This window comes from Crinia signifera, chromosome 1 (genome assembly GCF_055691185.1).
Source record: "Crinia signifera chromosome 1, ASM5569118v1, whole genome shotgun sequence".
NCBI classification, from domain to species: Eukaryota; Metazoa; Chordata; class Amphibia; order Anura; family Myobatrachidae; genus Crinia; species Crinia signifera.
The window spans coordinates 372,070,513-372,097,093 of NC_139217.1; the positions used below are offsets into that span (position 1 = coordinate 372,070,513).

The 26,581-nt window shown below is 45.8% G+C and overlaps 1 protein-coding gene across 4 annotated transcripts in view; it reads right to left on the bottom strand.

The window, feature by feature from the left end:
- MPHOSPH9 (M-phase phosphoprotein 9) overlaps positions 1-26,581 on the bottom strand; it is a 76,293-nt gene that overhangs the window by 28,734 nt on the left and 20,978 nt on the right. For 3 of the 4 annotated variants that reach the window (XM_083151267.1, XM_083151268.1, XM_083151272.1), the window contains 5 exons: positions 24,928-25,009; positions 24,750-24,844; positions 23,695-23,808; positions 5,278-5,714; positions 248-403 (listed from right to left, as the gene is read on the bottom strand). In XM_083151267.1, coding sequence (XP_083007393.1) covers positions 248-403; positions 5,278-5,714; positions 23,695-23,808; positions 24,750-24,844; positions 24,928-25,009 — 884 coding nt within the window. The remainder of the gene's footprint in view (positions 1-247; positions 404-5,277; positions 5,715-23,694; positions 23,809-24,749; positions 24,845-24,927; positions 25,010-26,581) is intronic. The other variant, XM_083151271.1, reaches the window with a different exon arrangement.

A 26,581-nucleotide genomic window follows, 5' to 3' on the forward strand; every position in this document is an offset into this window, starting at 1 on the left:
AGCACATTGCAATCCATTTGTTTTTTTATATATTATAAACTTTATTTTGCAGTGAATATTGTATGTTTTAGATCTGCTTTGTTAAAATTTATATTTGAGGTTATTGTTTTTTTTTTATGGGGCTTGTGTTTTTTTGGGGGGGTCTATAGTTGATGTGAATGGTGATCAGTGGTACATAAGCCTGAGGCTATAATGTTGCCATAAATCGCTTATAAATACAAATGTTTAACATGCAAGCTGTCATTACCGCTCAGTAAGACTGCTGACGGACACTAGATCTTCAGAGGTCGTGGTCTGGTTATTGGCAACAAGCTGCTGCTTTAAGTGGGAGATCTCGGACTCATAATATTCCTTCAGGTCTGCCAAATGCCGGGAATGCTTTTCTCTTAGACTCCGTCTGATACTAAAATAAAAAAATAAAATTTTTATATAACATCAATTTAAAAAGGAAAAAAAACAACAACATTTTAATGCTCGTAATCTAAGAACAGGAAAAAAATGTCAAAAATAAAGACATGAAGAGAAGACACTTTAGGACAGTTTCTTCTTGAAACAAATGCTATGGTCACAGGCTTTACAATTCTTCCTCTTGGGATTTGCATGGTCAAACTGGGCTGAAAAAGCCAACAACTATCTACAGGCTGCAACACTCTTATACCCCCTTTCACACTGACAAATAACCTGGGACCGACCTGGGTTGTTTTTCTTTCGACCCAGGTCAGTATGCGGTTTGAAAGAGCCTTTTGAAAAATCTAAGGTCTAGCAACAAAGCAAATCAGACTCTGGTTAAAAGAAGGGATTTACCCGAGTCGGACCTAGGTTGCTGAGCAGTGTGATAAAGGTAACCTGGATTGAGGGACCCAGGACCCATTCACATTATAGGGAGAAGACAGCAGCAGTTGCCTCCTCCATGGGCAACATCAGCAACTTGGCTTATTGGGATGGACCCACGTCCAAATCCAGAGTGCGATCCGGCATTTGCGAAGTGAAAGACGAACACCGGGGGCAGTGAAGAAAGGAGTTGGTGAGGAGGAAGGCAGATGTCCATATGTCCTGAGGTTCCAGCCACGTTTTACGTCTTGTGTGGCATCCATCTTATTATCAATACCCGGGTGAGATTGAGGTGGAGAACATTTTTTTGACCCAGTGACTTGGAATATTTGATCATTTTTATCTGTATTTTTGAATGCTGCTATTTTTATTTATGAACTTTTCTTAATTGTGTGGACAATAAAATCTTTTCTTGTGAACCGTCTTGGAGTGCATGACCATTGTATACCCAATGGGGAGGATCCACAGCTAAAGATACCGCTTTGTGAATATAGGGCACTTAAATAAGGTGAGCCTTTAATACCTACAGTATGAGCGTGTGACCTGATTCAGATACAAAGATACCTTTATGTGCAAATAAGGCAAATATGTCAGTCGCTAAGATTGGGAATCCCTGTGTTGACAATATCTGGAGATCCACGACTGACCTGTCTTTCCCTTGTCTTATATGCTCTTTTTCCATACTTAAGTATTCCTCAAATTTATGGGACTTTTCGGTACTTGTGAGTTATCTGGGCTGCCGATTTTTTAATCTTGCCCGAAAAATGGCGGGCATCACGTCGGTCGCGGCCATTATAAGGGGCCGCGACGCGACCGACGTGATGGACCCAATTTCCCATAGACAGCAATGTTAAAATTATTACAGTAATGTTAAATGATGTGCAAAATAAAATGACAATGTGAAATGGGCCAATATGGCCATTTCACATTGGATATGTTTTAAAAAAAAAAAATGTTTCCTGGCCCCGTTAACGCCACCCCGCTATTGACGCCAACCCGAAGCGTGTGAAGCCCGCGAGGGGACGTGTATACCTGTGAAGGTATTCGCGTGCGCTCGCCACGCTTCGGGCTCGGTGGCTCGCTGCGCTCACCACACGCCAACGTGGATAGTAGGGGTATGAAAAGGTCGGAGGACGCGTACCTCTGCGCTCGCCACGCTTCGGGTTGGCGTCAATAGCGGGGTGGCGTTAACGGTGGTGGGGGGCCATGAAACATTTTTTTTTTAAAACATATCCAATGTGAAATGGCTATATTGGCCCATTTCACATTGTCATTTTATTTTGCACATCATTTAACCCTTTCCCGACGGGGCGTTTTTTGTTAACTTTTCTTTTTTTTTTCCTCCTCGCGTTCAAATAAGCGTAACTTTTTTAATTTTCCGGCTATATAGACACATGAGGGCTTTTTTTTTTGCGGGACAAGTTGTACTTTTTAATGGTACCATTTACTATACCGTATAATATTCTGGGGAATCAGGAAATAATTCAATGTGGGGTAAAAAGGAAAAAAAACGCAATTCTACAATTTTGCGCTGGTTACGTTTTTTTTGGAGTTCATAGTTCGTTTAAAATGATGGGTTATCTTTATTCTATGGGTCGTTACGATTCCGGTGATACCAAACTTATATAGTTTTCGTTACGTTTTACCACTAAAGAAAAAATAGAACATTTTACGTTTTTTCTAATTTGCGTCGCGTCGCCATGTTCTGCGGCTTATAACTTTTTTATTTTTCCACCTACGGACCTGGGTGAGGGCTCATTTTTTGCGGGCTGAAGTGTTCTTTTTGATTAATACCATTATGGGATATGTGCGACTTTCTGATCTCTTTTATTTACATTTTTTTGGGTAGGCGATGCGACCAAAAAACGTAGTTTTGGCGTTGGGAATTTTTTTCCGTTTACGCCTTTAACCGTGCGGGATAACTAATGTTATATTTTAATAGATCGGACTTTTAGGAACGCGGCGATACCAAATATGTTTATTTTTTTATTTTTATTTGTGAAATGGGGAAAGGGGGGTGATTTGAACTTTTAATATTTTTTTTTTTACTTTTACTACAAGGCCCCCTAGTGTACTAGACCACTAGGGGGCGCGATCGCCTGTACTAGGTTCAGCCATAGAGCTCTATGGCTGAACATAGTGATTTTCAGCACTTCCTATTACATCCTGCCTCAGGCAGGATGTAATAGGAATGCTGACATGGCCAGCACAGGGGTCTACATTAGACCCCTGGCTGCCATGGCAACCGATCGGCACCCTCCGATCTCGCCGCGGGGGGCCCCGATCGGCGCCGGAGGGGGGCGCCCCCCCTCCGATCAGCTATTTAAGCACTGCGGGCGCTTTGCCCGCGGTGCTTAAAGGGTTAAACGGCCACGATCGGCGAACTCGCCGCTCGTGGCCGTGAGAGCAGGTACCTGGCTGTAATATACAGCCATTACCTGCTCTCTTTCAAGCCAGCTCACTCCGTGAGCTGGCTTGATTCCCCCGCAACAGTCATATGACGTACATGTACATCATATGTCGGGAAGGGGTTAACATTACTGTCATACATTTAACATGGGAAATCGGGTCCAGTAATTTTAACATTACTGTCTATGGGAAATCGCGGGCATCGCGTCAGTCGCGTCGCAGCCCCTTATAACGGCCGCGACCGACGCGATGCCCGCGATTTGGGGGTAAATCGCGGGTATCGCGTCGGTCGGGTGTCCTTAAGTTAACTAAACTTAAGGACAAAATCGGCAGCCCGGATAATTCACATGTACCGACTTTTCCATTTTATTTGAGACAGCACAACAGTGTACACCTTTCCACGCTAGACTGTTTAATTGAGGATTGGTAATCCTTGGTGCACATTGTGCAGCAGTCTCACGGTGCAATTATCTCTTTATACTTTCTTTTGCTGTGAGAGCGTCACAAGCCATGCCCTCTTGTGACTTGCAATGCCTGACCTGGCTTCACTGCCTCCGGTGTTAGTCTTGCTCCTGGTTCCCGGGAACAGTCAGTCCTTGTGGCAACATGAGGTTTCCTGAATAGAAGGACTCTACACCTAGAGTAGCTGTTTGCTTGGGTATCCTTAACTATACACTGTGTGGTAGCCAGCCCACAGTTTTAGGTCTGAGTACGAGCAAATACCTGTTGTACCTGGATTTTACCTATTTGATGTGGTATATTAAATGTATATTGGTACTTATATGCTAGTTGGGCGCCCACTAACCTATTTGCTTAGTTTTACGCGTCCCCTCGCAGGGCTCACCTCGCTGCACTCGCCACACTATATAAAATCAGCTCCATGCCGACATGGATAGAGGGGGTATGAGCGTACTTACTATAGTGGGCACCCAACTAACATATAAGTACCGTATCTTTTAATGCACTATGGAGCACCCCTTCTTTCCTTTGTCTACATAGATTTGTTACCCTTGGACCCTGGGTATCATTGTTCACTGGAAGGGAGCTTGTGGTCTATATTTGACTGTGGTGCCCTAAACTAGCCTTTGTTTCAAACAAGGACTTTTTATGCTGGACTTACAGCGCCAAGACAATCTTTTACTAAATGTATTCTACACACACACACACACACACACACACACACATTTTACATTTATCTTTTTTTGTTTTGCCCCAGAAATAAGAAATGTCAGACCTGTTTCGAGGATCGGTGAGGGAGGGTGCAGGAGGCTGCAGTACTTTGAGGCCGGCTCAGGATACCTGCCTGCCTTCAATACATATTATTAAATAGAGAAGTACTGCAACACAAACCAAACTGTAAAAGCCTCATTAAAAGACTGGTGGGGGGGGGGAAATTGTAGAAGAATATTTCAGGATAATCTTTGTCCTTATAAATATACATAATCACTGTATACCTGTGCTTCCGCATTGCTTCATAAGCAAATTTTTGCTGCACCATTTACCCTGCAGCAATACCTGCCGTGGCGAGACAAACTGGTTTTACTAAAAAGGTCCTATGATTTAAAACCCATACATATATACCGGTACCCTGGTAGCAATTTGGGACAAATGAGGATCATTACAAATCTGTCCCTAACAAGTGCCTGTCTCTCTATCATTTATATATTTTTGCTGCGTTTTTTTAAACAGCTCATTACAAGAACCTACCTATTTTAAAGCATACATATTAAAAGTTATATTCTATGTAAACTCAGAATACACATATTCTGATCTGTGATGTAAGGGTGCCCCCACCCAGAGTTTTCTTTCTCCTCCTCCTCTCTTGGCATTGTGTATTAAATATACATAATTCCAAGCAGGTAACCTTCAGACCACTCTCGGATACTTTTCTAGAAAACATGGAGGTAATGCTTCAAATCTAAGTGCTATTTATAGAAGGATACAATATATTTCAGGCCAGCCATCCTGTAGCTCTCCAGCTGTTGTGAACCTACATGTCCCAGCATGCCCTGAGCATATACTGTACATAACACCTACTTGGACAGCATTACTGGGTGATTCACGGACAGGATGGCAGAGGATTGATGCAGGTTTTCCTCTACTGGTAAGGGTGACTGTGGTATTGAACACGGAGTCAAACTATTCACTTCATCCTCTGTACAGTTCATCCTCTCATCACCACTAGAGTCTCCATGATATAGCTGGTAATTTAGATTTCTCCTTCCTTGGTATCTGGTGCATTTCCACGGCTCATCGCCTGTTACAGGACTGTGAGGGGAATTATTTGAGGAATCGCCCAACAAAGATGACACAGTAGAGGCAGATTCCTCCTCATAACGATTAAAAGCAGCATTTTCTGAAATGGAGTCTGGAGTCACAGGAGCGGTGTAAAGCTCACCACACAGAGTAGCAGGTTTAGAAAGTAATGTATTGTGAGCAGACTTTTTGTGTAGAGTTGGATCCAGTGTTAATACCTATGAAAAGAAACAATGCCTTTTAGACTATATATGACTTGTCCAAGAAGTAATTATTAGTAACACAAGTCACAATTAAATACAAATCAATCTAATAAGTATAAAACAAAAATATACACACATTCACACACACACACACAAACACACAAAAAAACCCTATACATACAGACAACACAAAATGATTCAAATTAATCTGGTTAACCATTTTTTGGGGGGGAAATCATCACACAGTATTCATTTATGCAGGCGATATGCCTAATATTGCACCTATAAGCCACATAGGGACGAGGGATTCAGTATGAAATCCCGGCGGTCGGGATCCCGGCGTTCAAAATCCCGACAAGGGGGGGGGGGGGGGACGTGGATCGCCCTCCCCCCCTTGCGGGCTCCCTGCGCTCGCCACGGAGCGGGCCCGGTGCCTCGCTACGCTCGACACGCTAATTTATTCTCCCTCCAGGGGTGTCGTGGACACCCACGGAGGGAGAAACGGTTGGGATTTCGGCGGTCTGGATTCTGAACGCCGGGATCCCGACCGCCGGGATTTAAACTGCATCCCGGGACTACTATTACTAATAAGGACAACCATGATTATTTAGAATTATAATTAGAACATGACATGGCAAGAGATATTAAAGGAAGTTTTGGTGCTGTACATGAGCAACACAGCCCATGTGATCAGTTTCAAGCACAAAGTTTTTAGGTAGACGCCTGAAGATGGATCACTATTGCAGCCCTAGGTAAAACCTATCCCCTACACCTAAGAAGCAAAGCCAAAAAAAAGAATGGAGAAAGGACTAAACCAGGGGCACCTAAATGAAACATGTTAATAAACAATTAAAGTTATACGTCCCGTTATCTGGAGAAGATGCAAAGGGTGTGAGTAGCATGCAAGAATCCAAACATGGGGGGATATTTAATTTTTTCACATTATTCTTTGGAATATTGTTGAATTGTTTGCCTCCAGCATTACCCTTTTGCTATAGGGAAGCTGGTTGAAAACCAGTGTTTTTATTTTGCCTTTCGTGGATTATTTGGGAACTCAATACATTAAAAACAAAGATACCCTGAGAGGAGTACATCCACGTAACAAGAAGTGAGTTGTCGGTACACTTTAGTGCTGTACAAAAAGTTACCTTTATGTGTGTTTACACCACCTTGATTGTGCGAGTGTGGACTATGCATATTCACCCTTAAAGAGCCATTGAAAAAGATACCTTTATATGTGTATGGACAAACAATGACCCCAAGTGCGCCACGAAAAAACAGCTAGCGGGAGACAAATAAGATATGAACAAGAAGCATTTATAGAGAGCGCTAAAGTATTCCACCACCTGATAGATTTTTAATTTTTCAAGCAAGATAAAGTATATTCAATTTCTGGTAAAATAAACAAATCTTTTATTAAAAATCTTCACTTCCATGATTGTATCCATTCATTTCTTTCAAGATGATGTAACAACCCTTATTTGTATATTCATTTGTTCCAGTGTGAATTTGGCATGCTTTACATAAAATATACCTTTATTGGTTTACTCCCCTCGCAATCTACATGAGTGGGGTAAGTCTCCTTAAACCAGAACCACTGAGGACAACGAACAGGATATTCATATCTGCACTGGTCTTCTCCATTCTCAAGGACAAGCATAAAAAGAAGGTGGTCCATCTTTCCCACATAAAGGGACATACAACTTAATTGTTTATAAACATGTTTAATTTAGATGCCTGTGGTTTACTGCTTTCCCCATTCTTTATTTTGCATTGGATCAGGTTAAATGCAACAACCTAACATCTGACAATAAAGCTTTTTCATATATGGGATGATTAGCTGCCTTGGAACAGCACATTGTGGCCAGTAATAATCTGCTTTATATATACACACACCCCATGGAGCAGGAAAAAGGGGGATTTTTGTAAGAACACCGTTCGAACCCCTTTCTCGGAGTCCATCCTGGTGACACAGCTAACCATGGGATGTAGGAGGGTCCGCAGGAGCAAGGCACCTATGCTGACTTCTTTGATATGCAGGCTCCTCCCTTCTGCATCCCAGAATTCCTCAGTTCAACTTCTAAAGCACACTAGGATACATTACGCAGTACAACTCCTGAACATATTAATATGCACAATCAATAATAACCAAATAACATGATAACACATGAACGGTATAAACTTACTGAGCGTAAGAGAGGGATTACTGTGTCACCAGGATGGACTTAGAGAAAAGGGTTTGAACGGTAAGTTCTTACAAAAATCCAGTTTTCTCTATCGTCCATCCTGGTGACATAGCTAACCATGGGATGTTCAAGAACCGGTCCTATGGGAGGGTACGCTCAGGTTTGCAGTTCTCATCACTGCTCCTCCAAATGAAGCGTCCACCAACGCAAACTCATGAAACCTGTAGAATTTGGTAAAGGTATGAACAGAGGACCAGGTGGCAGCCCTGCATAACTGCTCCGCTGTAGCCCTATGACACACAGCCCAAGAAGAAGCAGCCGACCTGGTGGTATGGGCATTAATCCTGGAGGGAATCGGTCTGCCTACCTTAGTGTAAGCAAAGGCAATCACTGACCTTAACCATCTAGCAATGGTCTGCTTAGAAGCAGGCCACCCTCTCTTATGTGCGTCATATAGTACCAAAAGCAAATCAGTTTTGCGAAAATCCTTTACTCTATCAACATAAATGCGCAAAGCGCAAACTACGTCCAATTTCTTCAAATTGTCCCTATTCCTGGCCTCCTCTGGAGGGCAAAACACCAGGAGCACAATCTCCTGGTTTAAATGAAAATTTTACATTACCTTAGTTGAAACTAAGCACAGCCCTGTCATCATGGAAAACAAGAAATGGAGACTTGCAAGACAAGGCCCCCAATTCTGAAAATCGCCTAGCTGAGGCGATGGCCAACAAAGAAATATATTTAAGATCAGCAGACCTTAAAGGCTCAAACAAAGGTTTCTGTAGATCAGACAAAACCAGAGACAGGTCCCAAGGCGCTACCGGCTGCCTATATGGGGGTTTCAGCCTCATAACTCCCTGCAAAAAAGTCTGTACTTCTAGCAAAAAAGCCACTCTTTTCTGAAAGAATATTGGTAAGGCCAACAGCTGTACCTTTACGGACTGCAGGCTAAGACCTGCTGAAAACCCATCCTGGAGGAACTCCAAGAGTCTAGTGACCTTGAACCTAGAAGTGTGTACCTTCTGAAGTTCACACCACCGGATATAGATTTTCCAAATACGATGGTAATTAGCTGCTGAAATAGGCTTGCGAGCCCTAAGCATAGTTTGGATAACAGCATCAGAGAAACCTCTTTTCCTTAAGAAGGAGGTTTCAAAAGCCAGGCCGTCAAATTGAGCTGAGCTAGGTCCAGGTGTAGAAACGGTCCTTGTTTGAGTAAGTCCGGCCGAAGAGGAAGACACCAGAAGTCCGTTGACAACCTCAGTATGTCTGAATACCACGACCTCCTGGGCCAATCAGTATGACTTGCACCTCCTGTGTCCTCACTCTCTTTGGGACCCAAGCAATCATAGGAACAGGAGGGAACACATAGGCAAGGGTGAAACGCCACAGAACGGTCATGGCATCCACTGCCTACGCGGTCGGATCCCTGGTCCACGAGCAGAACCTGGGGACCTGACAGTTGTGTCTGGACGCCATCAAGTCTATCTCTGGGAGCCCCCAAAGAGATACTATTTCCTGAAATACCTCTTGATGTAGCTCCCACTCTCCTTCCAGCAGCTCTGCCCTGCTGAGGAAGTCCGCTTCCACATACCGGATCACCGGAATGAACACAGCTGACAGAGTAGGAATGTTCACTTCTGCCCACTGAAATATTCGCAAGATTTCCTGCATAGCCATCCTGCTGCGAGTAGCGCCCTGGTGGTTTAAGTAAGCCACAGCCGTGGCATGGTCTGACTGTATGCGTACTGGAGACCCCTACAGGAGATCCTCCGCCTGCAGAAGCCTCTTCCAAATTGCCCGAAGCTCCAGGATGTTGATCGGTAGCTTGGATTCCTCTTTGGACCACAGACTCTGCAATCTGAGGTGCAGGACCACTGCCCCCCAGCCCCTGAGACTGGCATCGGTTGTGACGACCAGCCAATCCCACGAGTAAAGGGAACGCCCCATTTGCAGAGACTCCAGATCTGTCCACCAGATCAAGGAGTTCCTTGTCTCCTGAGACAGTGACAGCTTTTCCTGTTTCATAGTTTTCAGATTCCCCGACCAACATGACAGAATGTTCCACTGGAAAGTCCTTGAGTGAAACCTCGCAAATTGCAGAGTCTCGAAGGTTGCCACCATCTTGCCTAACAGCTTCACACCCTGCCATATTGATGGATTTGGTGGCTGGAGAATCAATAGGACTAACTGGCGAATGTCCACCGCTTTGGACTCTGGCAGAAATACACGATGTAGGTGTGTATCCAAGGTCACACCCAAAAACTGAAGCCTCCGAGTTGGTGTTAAATGAGACTTCGGTAGATTTAACAACCACCAATGGTCTCGAAGAAACTGTTGCAATGGTCAGATGTTCCTGCAACTTCTTCGCTGACTCCACCTTGAACAGGAGGTCGTCCAAGTATGTAATAATCCCTATTCCCTTTAACCTGAGAGCCACTGCCATGACAGCCATCACTTTTGGCCAGGCCAAAAGGTAGGGCCTGGAACTGTAGAGGAGTTTCTCCTATTGCGAAACACAGTAAAGACTGATGTTCTCTGGAGGTAGGCACATGAAGATAAGCATCCTGGATGTCCACCGATGCTAGAAATTCTTTCGACTCTATGCTTAAAAGCACTGATCGAAGAGATTCCATCCGTAAGTGGTCCGCCTGCAGGTGTAGGTTTAAATACTTCAAATTTAGTTTGGGGACCAAGAAAATGGAATAAAATCCCGGTACTTGTTTCCTAGCACGGCGCCCAGATTTTCTACGTACGGCACCGTAGGGAAATCGCATCGCATGGGCCATTATAGCGGCATGCGATGCGATTTTTTCATGCAATATATTGAATTTTTTTGTACACCACTATATCGCATCGCATCACATGTTCCGCGAAATTGCATGCGATTTTATAGGGTGTGCAATGCTATGACATTAGGTATACAATAATATGATTGTATGTCCCCAAAAATAGATGTAATGCACCCCCCCACTATCCATGCCATACCCGAAGCATGGCAAGCGCAGCGAGACCCGCGAGGGGCGGTGGAACTCATCCTCCGACTTTTTCATTAACCCACTATCCACGTCGGCGTGGAGTTGATTTTATATAGTGTGGCGAGCGCAGCGAGCCACCAAGCCCCGCTAGGGGACGCGGATTACTTTACATGTATTCCGCATGTGCTCGCCACGCTTCGGGCTCGCCACACTATATAAAATCAACTCCAAGCCGACATGGATAGTGGTGTAATGAAAATGTCAGAGGACACGTTGCGCTGCGCTCGCCACGCTTCCAATTGGCGTGGATAGTGGGGGGGTGCGTTAAACCTATTTTTGGGGACATACAATCATATGATTGTATACCTAATGTCATTTTGTGGCAGATGCGATGACCCTGGGCTGAGAGAGCAGTTAATAAATTACATAGGAAAATCGCATCGCACATTGCATGGCCCTAAAATGGCCCATGCGATGCGATTTCACTACGCAGAATAGCCCACTAAGCAAATTGCTTAGTGGGCGCCATTCTAGGAAACAAGTACCAAATTCCCTTCTTCCTTTCCTCCTGAGGTATCGGGACCACCACTCCCTTCTCGAGCAAGACTTTCACGGCAGAGGTATTGGGAGAAATCTCTTTGGGGGAGCACCCCTGAGATATTATGGAGAGAACCCAAGGGTCCAAGGTGGAGATGTTCCACATATCCCGAAACTGCAGGAGGCGACCCCCCACTCTGATCCCAGAATGGGGAGCCTCCGCCCCTTCATGCTGAGGATTTTTCCTCACTCTTGGAAGGGTGTTTCTTAGCAAAGGCCCCGAAACGGAATCTGGGTGCCCTCCCCTTGCTGGAGGGAAACTTTCCTCTTCCTGTCTGTCCTCTATTGGACGCACCCCCTCGAAAGGAGGAGCGAACGGATGGCCTAAATGCCCCAAACTTAGACACTGAGTGCTTAGACGTGGTGGGCAGGAAAGTGCTCTTTCCCCCCGTGGCTTGTTTTAGAATGGACTCAAGTTCTGTCCCAAAAAGAAGTTCTCCCTTAAAAGCCAAAGCCTCTAGAGACTTCTTGGATTCACTGTCAGCTTCTCAAGCTTTAAGCCAAAGAGTTCTCCTCGCTGTAACGCATGTGGCCGACACTTGACGCCATCTTAGTCCTTCTTCCCCAGCTTCACAAACGTATTCTGCAGCACACTTAAGCTTTTCAGCCAAGGCAAAAGCTTTAGAGTCAGGCTGGAGTTGATTACATAAGGCATCAGCCCATTTTATCATGGCCTTGGATACCAAAGCAGAGGCACTAATAGGGCGTAAGGTAAAGCCCACCCCTTCAAACACAGCCTTCAGATCTAAGCCTTCTAATCTTCAGATCTAGCCCTAAATCTTCTTGTCCACAGGGTCCTTAAACTGGTAAAGCCATGGATTTAGACAACCTGGCAACCGGCGCATCCACCAGGAGGGTCTTATCCCATAATTTTACATGCTCCTCTGGCATGGTATACATGTTTGCAAACCTTTTAGGCATGAGGAGCCTCTTATCAGGGGGGTCTTCCATGCTTCTCCCAGTAAAGCTATCATGCCCTCATCTGAGGGAAAAGTAACTGAATCTCTGTGTATTTTCTTGAATACACACTGAGCTGGCACTTTATCCTCATCCGATAGATTCAAAGTCTGCTTAACTGCAAGGATCAAATCCTCAATACCAGAAGAATTAACTTCTTCCTTCTGGTCCCAAAATACATCCTCAGCACACACAGCTTCCTCATCAGAATCTAAATTCAACAGGGGAGGTGTAGATAAGGGGTGTCTGGGAGAAGTAACCTCAGGGGTCTTGGCAAGCTGTTCCATAAATGCATTCATTTTATGAACATGCCGCAGTAAAGCTGGGTCCCCCTAAGATGGGGTAATACAGCCCACAGACAGTTGAGAGGGAGTAAAAGGCCAGGGGATTTCACAAGATCATCCCTTTGCCTATTTAAAGCCTGCACCAAACCATTCATAGATATCCCCAAGGCAGCCACCCACGCAGGTTCAGGCTGCTCAGACCTCTGGGCTTGAGCCCCACTGGACACAGACTCACACGAGGTGTACAAATCCCCCTGATCCATCTGTTCAATTGTTAATTTAACACCACAAAATCTGCAGTTAATTAACATGACAGGCGCTCCCTCCCCAAGAGCAGCAGCACTACACCTTTCTGTCATAATTACACACAGTGCACAATGTCAGGTGTCTGCACAGAATAATGTAACCGTGTACTTATCTGTCTGCGCTGCTGCAATGGATCCTCAGCGATCACCAGGGAAAACGCTGCCCAGGAGAAACTTGTACTCAGTTCTGTAGTGTAATTCCTCCTTCAGCTCCGCAGTGTGGAGAGAAAGGGCGCCAGAACAGAGAGCAGGAAGAGACCGAGGGCCAAATGTAATAGGATGTGAGTTTCAGAAAGTGAGAGATTTTGGGAGAGTTTTCCCATGTTTTTTAAAGCAGCAATCAATGACACTGCAAAACCAGGTTGATTTTGCCATGTAATTGATTGCTGCTTTAAAAAAACATGGGAAAACTCTCCCAAAATCTCTCACTTGCTGAAACTCTCACCCTATTACATTTGGCCCCAAGTCTCTGCTTCAGCGGGTAGTGTTCATTCTAGCACCCGCTATCTTTGAAAATCCATGCAGTTCCTTTTCCCTGCCTGGGGTGTCGCTGTCTGCTGTGGTGCTTCTAGCACAGGTCTGGTTTGCATATCAGTGCTGATATACAGACCACACTGTGCTAGAAGCACCACAGCAGACAAAGACACCCCAGGCAGGGAAGAAGAACTGCATGGGCTTTCAGAGATAGTGGGTGCTAGAATGAACACTAAGCGGGGAAGGAAGCCTATTGGCACCTTTTTCCCCCTTTAGCCGCTCCTACCAAGTGTTTCTCCTCACCTCCAGTGTCTCCCCTCAGACTGGGACCACTTGGAAGCGTTCAGCTAAGCTGGACTCCTGTAATAGGCATCAACTCCATTTCTGGATTTCTGCCTATAAGCCCCTGAAAATGGCGGCGCCATAGCGGGGGTCCGTCCCACAAGATCCCCCCCTAAGCAGGGAGCCAGTTCAGGACTCACCCCAGGGCCCAGGAAACCTCTCTTCCTGGAGGTTAAAGTGCTGTGCAAAGAGGGCAGACAGCATCCCTCTGCACACAGAGAGCTGACAGGACGCGATTCTGTCAGCCTCTGCTGGGCTCTCAGTGTGCATAAACTTCCTCTGGAAGTTACACACTGTGCCTGCACAAACTAGTGGATATTAATAAAATAACAAAACACCTAGCTACTCTAACACAAAACGGTTGCAGCACGCAGCCAGTCATCACAGAACCCACTCTGGTGGGCACCTAAAACGAACTGAGGAATTCTGGGATGAATAATGGAGGAGCCTACCTCTCAAAGAAGTCAGCATAGGTGCCTTGCTCCTGCGGACCCTCCTACATTCCATGGTTAGCTGTGTCACCAGGATGGACGACAGAGAAATGGGATTCTGGTTTTTACCTGTAAAATCCTTTTTCGTAGGCCAAGGTGGATGCTGGGATTGTGGGTATTCAGGCGCAGGAGAACCAGGCACCAAGAAGATGAACCTTCTTTGGGATAGTACAGCCCATAGCTCCACCCACCTAATACACCTTCCTGTTCTCAGAGACCAGTTTTAACGTAACAAACCGAGGAATAAGCATAGGAGGTGTTGGCCGTTGTTACACCAACATAACTGCTAAGCTGGAGCACAAGGGCCGGCACCCAGCATCGGCTTTGGCCTATGAAAAATAGGAATTTGGTACTCACCGATAATTCCCTTTCTCCGAATCCGAAGGGGACACTGAAGTACTACGCTGGGGATAGTGTGGTGTTATGGAGGAGTTGGCACTTTAAGAACTTGAAGTGTGGTGTGGCTCCTCCCCCTCTATCCCCCCCTCAGACTCCAGTCTTAGTTACTGTGCCCGAGAGGAGAAAAGAGACCAGGAAACCTCTGACAGAGAGAGAGAGAGAGAGAGAGAGAGAGAGAGAATGAAAACAAGACACCGAAACAAAAATAAGTCAAAAGAACTTACATACAGACCATCGCATGCAACACAACCTGGCCACATGCGACCTGTAAAAACCCCTCCCTTACCAGAAGACCAGTGCCGGGAGGGCGCTCAGTGTCCCCTTCGGATTCGGAGAAAGGGAATTATCGGTGAGTACCAAATTCCTATTTTCTCCTTCATCCTCTGGGGACACTGAAGTACTACGCTGGGGACGTCCCAAAGCCATCCCCACGGGCGGGAAGGCGCTGGGCATCCTGAAGCACCGCGCGGCCAAACCTAGTAGAGGATGCCGCGAAGGTGTCAAACCTATAAAACTTAATAAAGGTATTGGGCCCAGACCAAGTGGCTGCCCTACATACCTGAGAAAGAGACACCCCCCTGGCCGCCGCCCAAGAAGGTCCCACCGAACGGGTGGAATGAGCCGAAACTCTAGTAGGCGGAGGCCGGGAGGCCTGAACATAAGCTTGTTTAATGGTTAGACAAATCCACCTGGCCAAAGTTTGCTTGGTAGCCGGCCAACCACGTTTTGCGGAACAGTATAGGACAAACAGAGAATCCGACTTCCTGATTCCTTGGTTCTGTCCACATAAACCTGCAAAGTTCTGACCACATCCAGTGAAGCGAACTCTCCTGTCAAGGCCGGAACCACGATTGGCTGATTAAGATGAGATAAGCCGTCACCACCTTTGGCAAGTAATCCAATCTAGTACGGAGTTCCGCCCTATCTGAGTGGAACACCAAATACGGAGAACGACATGAGAGAGCACTGAGGTCAGACACTCGTCTAGCCGATGCCAAAGCCAGTAAGATCACCGTCTTCCAGGTAAGTAAACGTAAATCAATAGATTCTAAAGGCTCAAACACCTCCGACTTGAGATAGTCCAGCACCAAAGGAAGATCCCAAGGTTCTTCCGGAGGTCTTACCAGAGGCTGCAGCCTTAGAACCCCATTCAAAAATGTTTGTATTTCCGGCATCAAGGCTAATCGCCTATGAAAGAAAACCGACAAGGCGGACACCTGGACCTTAAGGGACCCTAAACGAAGGCCCGCCTCAAACCCTGATTGCAGAAACCTCAACAATCGGGACAAAGAAAAAACAGCTGTAGGGCACTTGTGTCGTTCACACCACGACACATAAGCCTTCCAAATCCTGTAATAATGCCGGGAAGTAACCTCCTTCCTGGCTCTCATCATTGTGGGAATGACCTCTTTAGGTACCCCACGCCTACTCAGCAGCTCGGCCTCAACAGCCACGCCGTCAAACGCAGCTGCCTTAATTCTTGGTAGACGAATGGTCCCTGTTGCAATAGATCCTCTCTTTGAGGCAGTAGCCAGGGTTGATCTATCAGGAGCCCCTGAAGATCGGCAAACCAAGGCCGACGAGGCCAATTTGGAGCTATGAAAATCACCGTTGCCTTCTCGCGCTTGATCCGTTTGAGTACTAACTGAATCAAGGGTAACGGAGGGAACACATAGATTAGATGGTAATTCCACTCTGCGGTCAGAGCATCCGTCGCCACTGCCTCCGGATCTCGTGACCTGGAACAATACTGAGCCACCTTGCAATTCCGTTTGGATGCCATCATGTCTATCTGAGGTAACCCCCAACGATTGACAATCTGGCCAAACACCTCCGGATGCAGTGCCCACTCCCCTGGGTGCACATCCTGGCGACTTAAGTAGTCCGCTTCCCAATTGTCCACCCCTGGAATGAACACCGCCGAGAAGGCCAGAGAATTCCTCTCCGCCCATTGAAGGATCGGGCGTACCTCCTGCATAGCTGCCCGACTGCGCGTTCCACCCTGTCTGTTGATATATGCCACAGCCGTGGCATTGTCCGACTGAATTCGGATCGGCTTCCCTCTGATGAACAGGTCCGCCTTGAGAAGAGCCAGACGGATAGCCCGAATCTCCAGAATATTTAATCAGCAGCCTTGATTCCTGCGGAGACCAACGGCCCTGAAAGTGACGTCCCATCACAACCGCCCCCCAGCCCCTCAGGCTGGCATCCGTCGTGATGATAGTCCACTCCCAGACTCCGAACCGACGCCCCTCCAACAGATTGGCCGTGTGAAGCCACCAGTGAAGGGACAGCCGACTGCAGGGTGAAAGAATTACCGTCCTGTGCATGTGGACATGCGAACCCGACCACTGTCTCAACAGATCGAGTTGAAAAGTCCTGGAGTGGAAACGGCCGAAAGGCAGAGCCTCGAAGGAGGCGACCATCTTGCCAAGCAACCGAATGCAAAGGTGCACCGACACCCTCCGAGGACGAAGCACCTGCTTCACCAAGTCCTGAATCGAGGCAATTTTCTCCAAGGGAAGGAAGACCCGCTGTACTTCTGTGTCCAGAATCAGTCCAAGAAACAAAATCCTTTGGGAAGGTACCATCTGGGATTTCCCATAGTTTAGAATCCAGCCATGCCGAATCAAGGTCTGACAAGTCACGTGAAGAGCCTGTTCCAGCTGACTCCTGGATCCGGCTTTTATCAACAAATCGTCCAGATACGGAACAATCTTGACTCCTAGTGTGTGGAGAAAGGCAACCATGACTGCCATTACCTTGGTGAAAAGGCGAGGCGCCGATGACAGGCCAAAGGGCAGAGCCCGAAATTGAAAATGTTGGTCCTTGATTGCGAACCGAAGGAACCTCTGGTGTAAGTCGTAAATGGGAATATGTAGATAGGCATCCTTGACGTCCAAGGATGCCAAATATTCCCCCGGTTCCAGACCTGCCACCACCGAGCGAAGCGACTCCATTTTGAATCTGTGGTACATAATGCACTCGTTCAGCTTCTTTAAATTTAAGATCGGCCTTACCGACCCGTCTGGTTTTGGAACCAGGAAAAGAGGAGAATAAAACCCCTCTTTGCGTTGATCGGTTGGGACATGCATTACCACGCCGGCTGATAACAACCGCTGAACTGCTTGGAGTAGTAACTGGGAGTCTTTTTCCGCATGCGGAAGACCTATCGTAAAAAACTGTTGAGGAGGAGAACCGGCAAACTCTAGTTTGTATCCCCGAGACACGACTGAGAGAACCCACTTGTCCTTGCAGGATTCTTCCCAGACCTGCCGGAAATCCAGAAGCCGCGCTCCTACTCTGGGATCCAACAGGTAGGAGGGGAGGGCGTCATGCCGCGGGCTTTTCTGGCTGCTTGGCGTCTGCACGCCGGGAGCCAGGGTTCGCGGCGGAGGTGGCGGCGCCAAAGCCTCTACCTCTACCACGGCCCGAGGTAAAGGAACCTCTGGACTTACCTCTAAATTTCGGGGCCCCTCGAAAGGAGCGAAAAGCCGGACCCTGGTAAGGTTTTTTCGGAGGAGGCGCTGAGGAAGGGAGGAAGGTAGATTTACCCCCTGTCGCCTGAGCAATTAATCTATCCAGCTCTGGGCCAAAAAGAACATCCCCCGTAAAGGGAAGAGCTTCCACTGCTTTTTTTATATCCGCCTCCGCCTGCCAAGACTTAAGCCACAAAGACCGTCTGGCTGTAATAGACAGAGCCGAGATCCTTGCCACCAGTGAAGCCGAATCCCTGGCCGCCTCTCCAATATATGCCGCGGATTCCCGCATTTGATCAGCCAACTGAGCTAACTCCTCAGGAGGCCTCTGCTCCTCCAAGCCCCTGGACAAATCCTCTGCCCATTTCTCCATGGCCCTGCTGACCCAGGAGATAACAAAAATAGGACGCAAAGAGACCCTAGCCGTAGAAAAGATGTGCTTAAGCCCCGCCTCCAAACGCCTATCTGGCGCCTCCTTCAGGGCCACCGCTCCCGGAATGGGAAGCGCTGCCTTCTTTGAAAGCTTAGAGACGGAAGCGTCCGCTAACGGCGGGTTCTCCCATTTCGCCCTGGCTTCCGGGGCAAAAGGGTAAGACGCCTTAAAGCGCCTGGATAACTGAAACTTTTTCTCAGGCACTTTCCAAATGTCCAACAGAGGCTTCTCCAACTCTATGGACTCAGGAAAAGTTACCGCAGCTTTAACAGGACGGCCAAAAATAGAAACCGGAGCAGGAGGTTCTTGCTCAGCAACATTAAGAGTCACCTTAATAGCCTGAATCAAGGCCTCTAAACCTTGAGCCTCATCCTGAACACCCTCTTCATCCACAGGTGCAAAGGTATCATCCAACGCCTGACACTCCCCCTCCTCTAGAGGGTTAACTTCCTCCTCATCAGAGGTATCAATCCTCAAAACCAAAGGAGCACCCCTTTTTTTAGGTGGAGGGGGGGCGCTGGACTGTGTAGGCATAACGGTGGATTGTACCAGCGAATCCACTGACCTAATCAACTCTCTGGCCCATGAAGGCTCAGCAGAAGACATAGTAGACAGATGAGAATGTAAAATCTCCCTGTCCCTACGAGACGCTGCCAGCTCAGAAGCTAAGGTAGCTAACACACTTGTAACCCCTTCAGCATTAAGGAGAGCAGCTTGCTGTTGAACAGCCCCTCCTTTATAGCAATCCTTACACAGTGACACACCTTTCACATGTTGTGTAAATTGCTGATTACACTGAGTGCAGGTGAACAGCTTCTGAGAAGCCTTAGAGCCAGAAGCTTTTGTTGCCATAATGCAATCCAATACAAACACTTCCTTCACTCAGCACACTCTAACACAGCCACACAGATAGCAGTGTAAACCCAGCAGTGTAAAAGAAGGAAATACAATAGGGGGAGAGGAGCTCACCTTCCCCGAATTAGCCCACCTGAATACTCCAAGCGGGGACTCCTAAAAAGGAGAACCCCTTCACTCACCCAGCGCAGTGACACAGTCTGTCCAGTCTGGGATGAAAAACGCTTTGCTGTCCTGAAGCAGAAGGGCTCTGAAGAGGCACAACAAACAGAGGAAGGCAGCGTGGGCTTTAGGAAGGCAGCGTTTGCCGCACTGAGGATTTTTAACCTGGAGGAGACGCCCATGACACGCCTCCTCCTTCCTCCATCCCAGCGCGCGCTGAGGACAGCGGCGCTGAGACACAGTCTGCCCCTCAGCTGGACCAGCGCGTGACTCTGATCCAGCAGTCACCCGGCGCCCAGCGCCCCAGTCCTGATCTCTCCGGCGGGTGACTAGCCAACGGAGCAGTAACACAAGCCGCGAGCGGCTGTGGCTGCTTCCCCACACCTAGAGTGCAGGCGGCTGAGGTCAGCAGCGTGCACCGCACGCAGTGCCGCTCTGACCTCCCAGAGAGCTTTATACACACTGCAGGCAGCCAGTCTAACACTCAGGCTGCCTGCACACTTCTATATAAAACAAAAAACGGACAACCAGAGACCCCTGCGGGAGCCTCTTGCCCAGGGATCCTACTCCTCCGGGCACTAAACTAAGACTGGAGTCTGAGGGAGGGATAGAGGGGGAGGAGCCACACCACACTTCAAGTTCTTAAAGTGCCAACTCCTCCATAACACCACACTATCCCCAGCGTAGTACTTCAGTGTCCCCAGAGGATGAAGGAGAAAAAGGATTTTACAGGTAAGAACCAAAAATCCCCTTTTTTCTATCAGCCAGCCGTGGATGCTGGGATTGTGGGATGTCCTAAAGCCGTCCCTTATGGGTTGGAACACCCCTGAGCTGCATTTAGGACACATCTGCCAAAAGCTGCATCGGCTGTAGCAAAGGGGTCAAAACGATAGAATTTGATGAACGTGTGAGCAGAAGACCACGTAGCTGCTCGACAAATGCACTCTGCTGAGACACCCGCACGCATGGCCAGAGACCACATCGTGGAACGTGCCCGCACTTAGAGAGGGACTGGCTTTACAGCCAACAGATATACTGGTCAGATTGTGGGCCTTTACCAACGTGCTAACGTCTGTTTAGAAGCTGGCCAACAAACTTTCTGATCATCGTACATGACAAAAAGTGAATCAGATTTTCAGATTGCCGCAGTTCTTAAAAAAAAAGGAGTAATGCCCGAACAATGTCCACAGTCTCATCTTCCACCGATGATGAAGAATGCGATGTGGAAAAAACCAGAACTACAATTTATTTGTTAATTTGGAACCTGGAGGAGACCACCGTAGAAAGATAAATCAAGTCTGGTACGCAGGACTGCTCCATCTTCATGGAAGATCAATAACTAACTTACAAGTAAGAGCACTCAGATCCAAGAACCATTGAGCTGAAGTGATCGCCAAAAGGAATAACATTTTCAAGGAAAGCCAAGACAGTGTTATGGACTCTAGAGGTTCAAACTGAGGTTTGGTCAAACATTGTAGAACCAATGATAAGTACAAAGGGTTTGCAGGCGGTCTGATTGGAGGTTGCAGGTGTAAAACACCTTGCACAAATGTGTGAATCGTAGGTAAAGCAGCTATTTTCTGTTGAAACAAAAAAACAAAGTGCCGACATCTGAACTTTCAACAAAGAAGAGCTGAGACCTAGGTCAAGGCCAGACTGCAAAAAAAAAAAAACTAAAACCCTAAGGATTAATTTTCTAGGTTTACACCAGAGGAAGTATTTATGCCAAATACAATGATAAACTTTTGCAGAGGTCGGTTTCCTGGCCACTAGCATTGTGTTTATAAAGGAGGTCGAAAAACAACTAGCCCTTAAGACGGACCGCTCAATAGCCATCCCGTCAAAGATAACCTGCGTAGGGAGGGATGGTGGTAAGGACCCTGTGATAGTAGGTTATAGCAAATGGGCTGGAGGAGCCCGGGACAACTGTAGAAGTTCTGGATACCAACACCACCTTTGCCAATGGGGACGATCAGAATCATTAGGACTTTCTCCCACTTGAGGTGGCGGAGGAGATGAGGAAGAAGTGCTACCGGAGGGAATGCGTAAACCCTCTGAAACGGCCACGGAGCCAATAGGGCATCCACTAGACAGGCCTGAGGATCACTCGTTCTTGACCCGTACATGGGAAGATTATTGTTGTGCCGGGAAGCCAATAGGTCCACTTGTGTGCAATCCCAACAATCTGTTAGGAGGGAGAAGACTTTGTGGTGAAGGGATTTTTCTCCGGAGTGAACTGTTGGCAACTCAGAAAGTAGGCCTCCCAATTCAAGGTAATGTATACCGATGAAAAAGGTCAGAAGATACTTTGCAGCCTACGTCAGAATTGGAGTGACTTTGAGCGGATTACCCTGTTTGCGAGCTCCCCTTTCCGAAACCTTTGCTGACATTTTGTATAATAATACCTTGTGTGGCTGTAAACGTCTACAATATCACCACAATACTGACTAGAATGTGAAGAGGAAAAAAACTTAAGTACTGTACAATAGGCGCCAATAAATAAATCAGCGACAATATTATGTTTTCCGTCTGCCACTACAGGGTGATGTGTGGATATGAATGCTCACATCAATAAAGACACTAAAGAAAATAAACACAGGAAATTACAGTACAGTATAGAAAACGTTCACACCAGAAAGGAAATTAAGCACATTGTTTCCTGCACCAACACAGGAAGTGATCTGAGGGAGAATAACCTGGCCACTGAGACAACAGTGAAGGGGGTAGTTTTCTGAGTGCCTAGCCTGTTAAAAGCCAGCTGCCAAGTGAATTAAAATGGCCCTCGCTAACGCTGAGGGAAGAGGAGAGGAACGCCCTCAGCAAGTACCCAGGATGAGCCATTGCTGAGGGGAGGGGGGCAGAGTCACAAGGCCCAAACCGCCTCCCTCCTGGAACCACAGAGCAGGGGCTGCCTTGTACGCAGCATAAAGCTCCCTGGTGGTGTAGCGGTTTCAGTACCCCTGCCAGGCCACCAGTGGCGCCATGGCTCCCTCCAACTACGGGAAGTTGACTGATGTGAGTGGCCATGAGGTCCGTCCACTAGTCACCGGGAGACCTGTAGAGGCTGCCAGCTGTAGCGCTAAAGTAGCTGTGCTGACAGCCTGGAGAAAACAATAAAAAAATAAGACAAGAAGTAAAACCAAGGCTGAAATAGCCCTCTCCTGAATATGGCTCCCTATTCTTTAGAGCACCAAGGTAAAAAATGGTCACTGAGGACAGGAAAGTGTATTAGTGGGGGGTGGAACTATGTACTACACTATCCTAAAGAAATTTCCTCTCCTTTGGTGCCTGGTCCTCCGGCCCCTGAATGCCTACAATCCCAGCATCCACCGCTGGCTGACAGAAAAATAAGCAATGTGGCAGTGCTCGGATGCACATTGCAACTAATGGAATTGGGTCTTTGGGCTGTTTTTTGGGTCAGAAAGTGAATCACCCTATTCAACGTGCACTTCTCGCCGTCTTTCTAAGTGATTTTCGCCGTGTAGCAAAATCGCCATCTTTTCATGGTGAAGTGGAAAGTGAACTTTTAAAATAAAGTTGTTGTTTTACATTTGGTGTCAAAAAATCAGGAATTTTATTCTGTGAAGGGGCATGCTATTTTTATTCATGTGCTTATAGCACATGAATATATATTTAATTTAAAAAATATATATATATTCCATCTCCCTGCCTGCCGCCGTCCTCAGGCTCCCTGCGGCGTCCGCCGCAGGGGTTCACATTTGCGGTCAGGGGCAGAGAGCCCCTGCCTCATTGAATACTGTGTCAGCAAGGGCTGGCAGCGAGGTCTCCAGCCCTCCGGAACACAGCAAATGTGCAGTGAATCCTAAACAGGATTCGCTGCACATCGCGATTAGAGACATTGAATACTGCCCTATGAATGACCCAACTCAATATTTTGACCACGCTAAAATAACTTTCTTATCTTCCCCCAACTTTTCAAGATTTATTTAGAAAAAAATAAAATCAATCATAGAATAGTAAGTCATTTCACTTTTAACTTGGTACATACAGTATACAGTAGTGCTGCTTAGCAAGTTTACCCATGAAGTGTACCTCTGGAGGATGAGTGTGCTCAGAGGGAGAGAGACGTTCCCACCCAGAAGGTCCACCATCTCTCGGTTTTCGTTGATATATATCAGTTAGAGATGGGATCCTTGCTTCCTCAGGCTTGTGGCCATATTAAAAAGAAAAATAAATATTGTTTGTATGTTAGTGTGGAGCCAAGGTTCTACTTGGTTTCGTCCCTTTTACCTTTTGGTGGGATATTTATTTATTTTTTATCTACAATGACGGTGATGTGTCCATCAAAAAAAAAAATAATAAAAAAAAATTATATATATATATATATATACTCAAAGTATCTGCACGCTAAGGAGCAGAAAGGCGAGCACTCGCCAATCACAAAACAAATTTTGTGAAATCCAAGAGGTAGATAATCAAATCAATAAAGAATCACCAGAGTCCAGCATAGACAAAAGAGTATATTTAGTGTGACAGCCCCGACGTTTCGGTCCAAATCATGGACCATTATCAAGGAGCATAGTCATCATAGAAGTCTGGTAGTCAGCGACGGAAGTAATCTCTGCCTGGTAGGATCAGAGTCAGCTCTGGTGATTCTTTATTGATTTGATTATCTACCTCTTGGATTTCACAAAATTTGTTTTGTGATTGGCGAGTGCTCGCCTTTCTGCTCCTTAGCGTGCAGATACTTTGAGCATTTTTGAGTACATACCCGTTTGGGCCTGTACTTTTGGTTGGGCACCCCACTGCTGTGTGTTTTTGGGTGAGAGTGCGGTCTATATATATATATATATATATATATATATATATATATATATATATATATATATATATATATATATATATATATATATATATATATATATATATATATATATATATATATATATATATATATATATATATATATATATATATATATTTATTTATTTATTGAGCCACAAGTACAATTACTTATAATGTTTAGAAAACATACGTGCAAGATAAACATAAAGCCGTGGGTCAATAAAAGGACCTAAGAATATATTTTTTTAATTGAATTAACAAAGTATTATGAAAAGTTTTTTTTAATATAGGGGGATGCATACCTCTTTGGTGGAAGAAAGCTTAGAAAATACAGGTTCAAAGCTATCAGGTAATGGATGGTACATCTCCTTTTCATCCAACATCCAGTATGTAAACCCTATTTAATACACCACAGTATAACAAATAGTATCATAACACACACACACAAAATCCAAATAAAAAAGTAACATGGTTATTTACCAGATCCAGCAGAAAATAAGGAATTTGTACTCTCTGTACGATTGAGGTAAAACGCATTTGAGGAACCATCTGTATAGTCAACCTATAAATGATACAAATTAAATGAAGCCAAGAGACAGGAAATGAACCTTGTATAAAAGATTAGTTATCAAGGTGTTATTGCTTGGTGACATTTTCCAAAACTTCTACCCTCTGTAATATTGGTCATGTGGGTCTCGCCATGGTTCCCCAATTCTACTTGAACATATGTGTTAGTGCAGATGTCTAGGGTTTTCCTTTATTGTTCCAGTCACTGAAGGAAAGAACACATACTATAGTATCTTTCTAGGTCACCAAGCTAAACATTAGTAATATTTGCATCCAAATTCATCCAGTAGTTTTTATGTAATACCGAAACAAACAGAAAAAAAATTCAGTTTGTCTGTTTCGGCATCCTCCAGAGGTCATTAACACTTTATAGATGTAGCTTTCTCAAGTAAAAGTTCTATGTAGACACAACACAGTATGCAGTGCAGTTTTATCTATGAACGAGAACCATGTGGATGGTTGTAGTACCCAGTCAAGTTTTGCAAACAGTGGGTAGACGTATAAAGTGTTGCCATGGGGGAGAAGAGGTATCAGTGCACATAAAGTGCATTGATACCACTTCTCACCCATGTATACACCCCTGTCAATATCGCTGCTGCTATCGAAAAGATGTCATGCCGATATGCAGGGCAAATGTATGAATGGTCAGCAGCGCCAACGCTGGCCTGCCTCCTGCAGTTATCTACTTCAACAGCTGCCCGATCCCCTATCCTCACAGCTGGGACAATGCAATATTACAGGTACATTTTAATATTGCGATGATAAATTTGTAACAAAGGGAGATGAACAAAATAAATGTGGGATGTGAACAATGTTTTAATTTATAGCCCTATTAAAAGCAGTGTTTATTAAGCAATTTGAAGATCACTTATGGTATATAGTTTTTCATTTAAAGCCAGGTACACACTAGAGTACTCGCTCCATAAGTGATATGGTTAACTATTGCCGCTGAACTACTGGACAAACAACATAGTTCATACACATTGAACAATATCGTTCAGTGACTTCACCCAGAACCTGTTCTAGACGTGCAATCGTTGATGATATAGTCAAACTGAGCTGCATGTACAGATTACAGGCACATAGTAAAGGACCTGCGGAAGCGTGAATAGTTAACAATACTGAGTGTACACACTCAGCGCTGTTTCAAACGATATCACTCAGATGCGCCAAAATAAGCAATATCCCTTAAAAATAACACTTAAAAATGACCAATAAGCAGCAGAAGCTTCTTGCTGGTCCTTCTGGCCATGCCTGCATTGTCACTATTTGAAAAAGGGAAACACCAGAATAAATAAATCAGGCATTCCCAACCTCGGTCCTCAAGACACACAAACAGTCCCAGTTTAAGGCTATCAAGGCTTCAGCACGAAAGGTTAAATCAAAATAACAGGTACTATTTAAGACATCTGTTCTCAAGTCTGAATATTACTAAAACCTTAACATGCATGTACACGCATCTAGGGGTATAATTACTATACAGTGTTTTTTTTTTTTTTTTATCAGAGATATTGCCCAAACCAACCAATCAGATTCTATTGTCTTATAGAAGGTGTAAAATAAATGA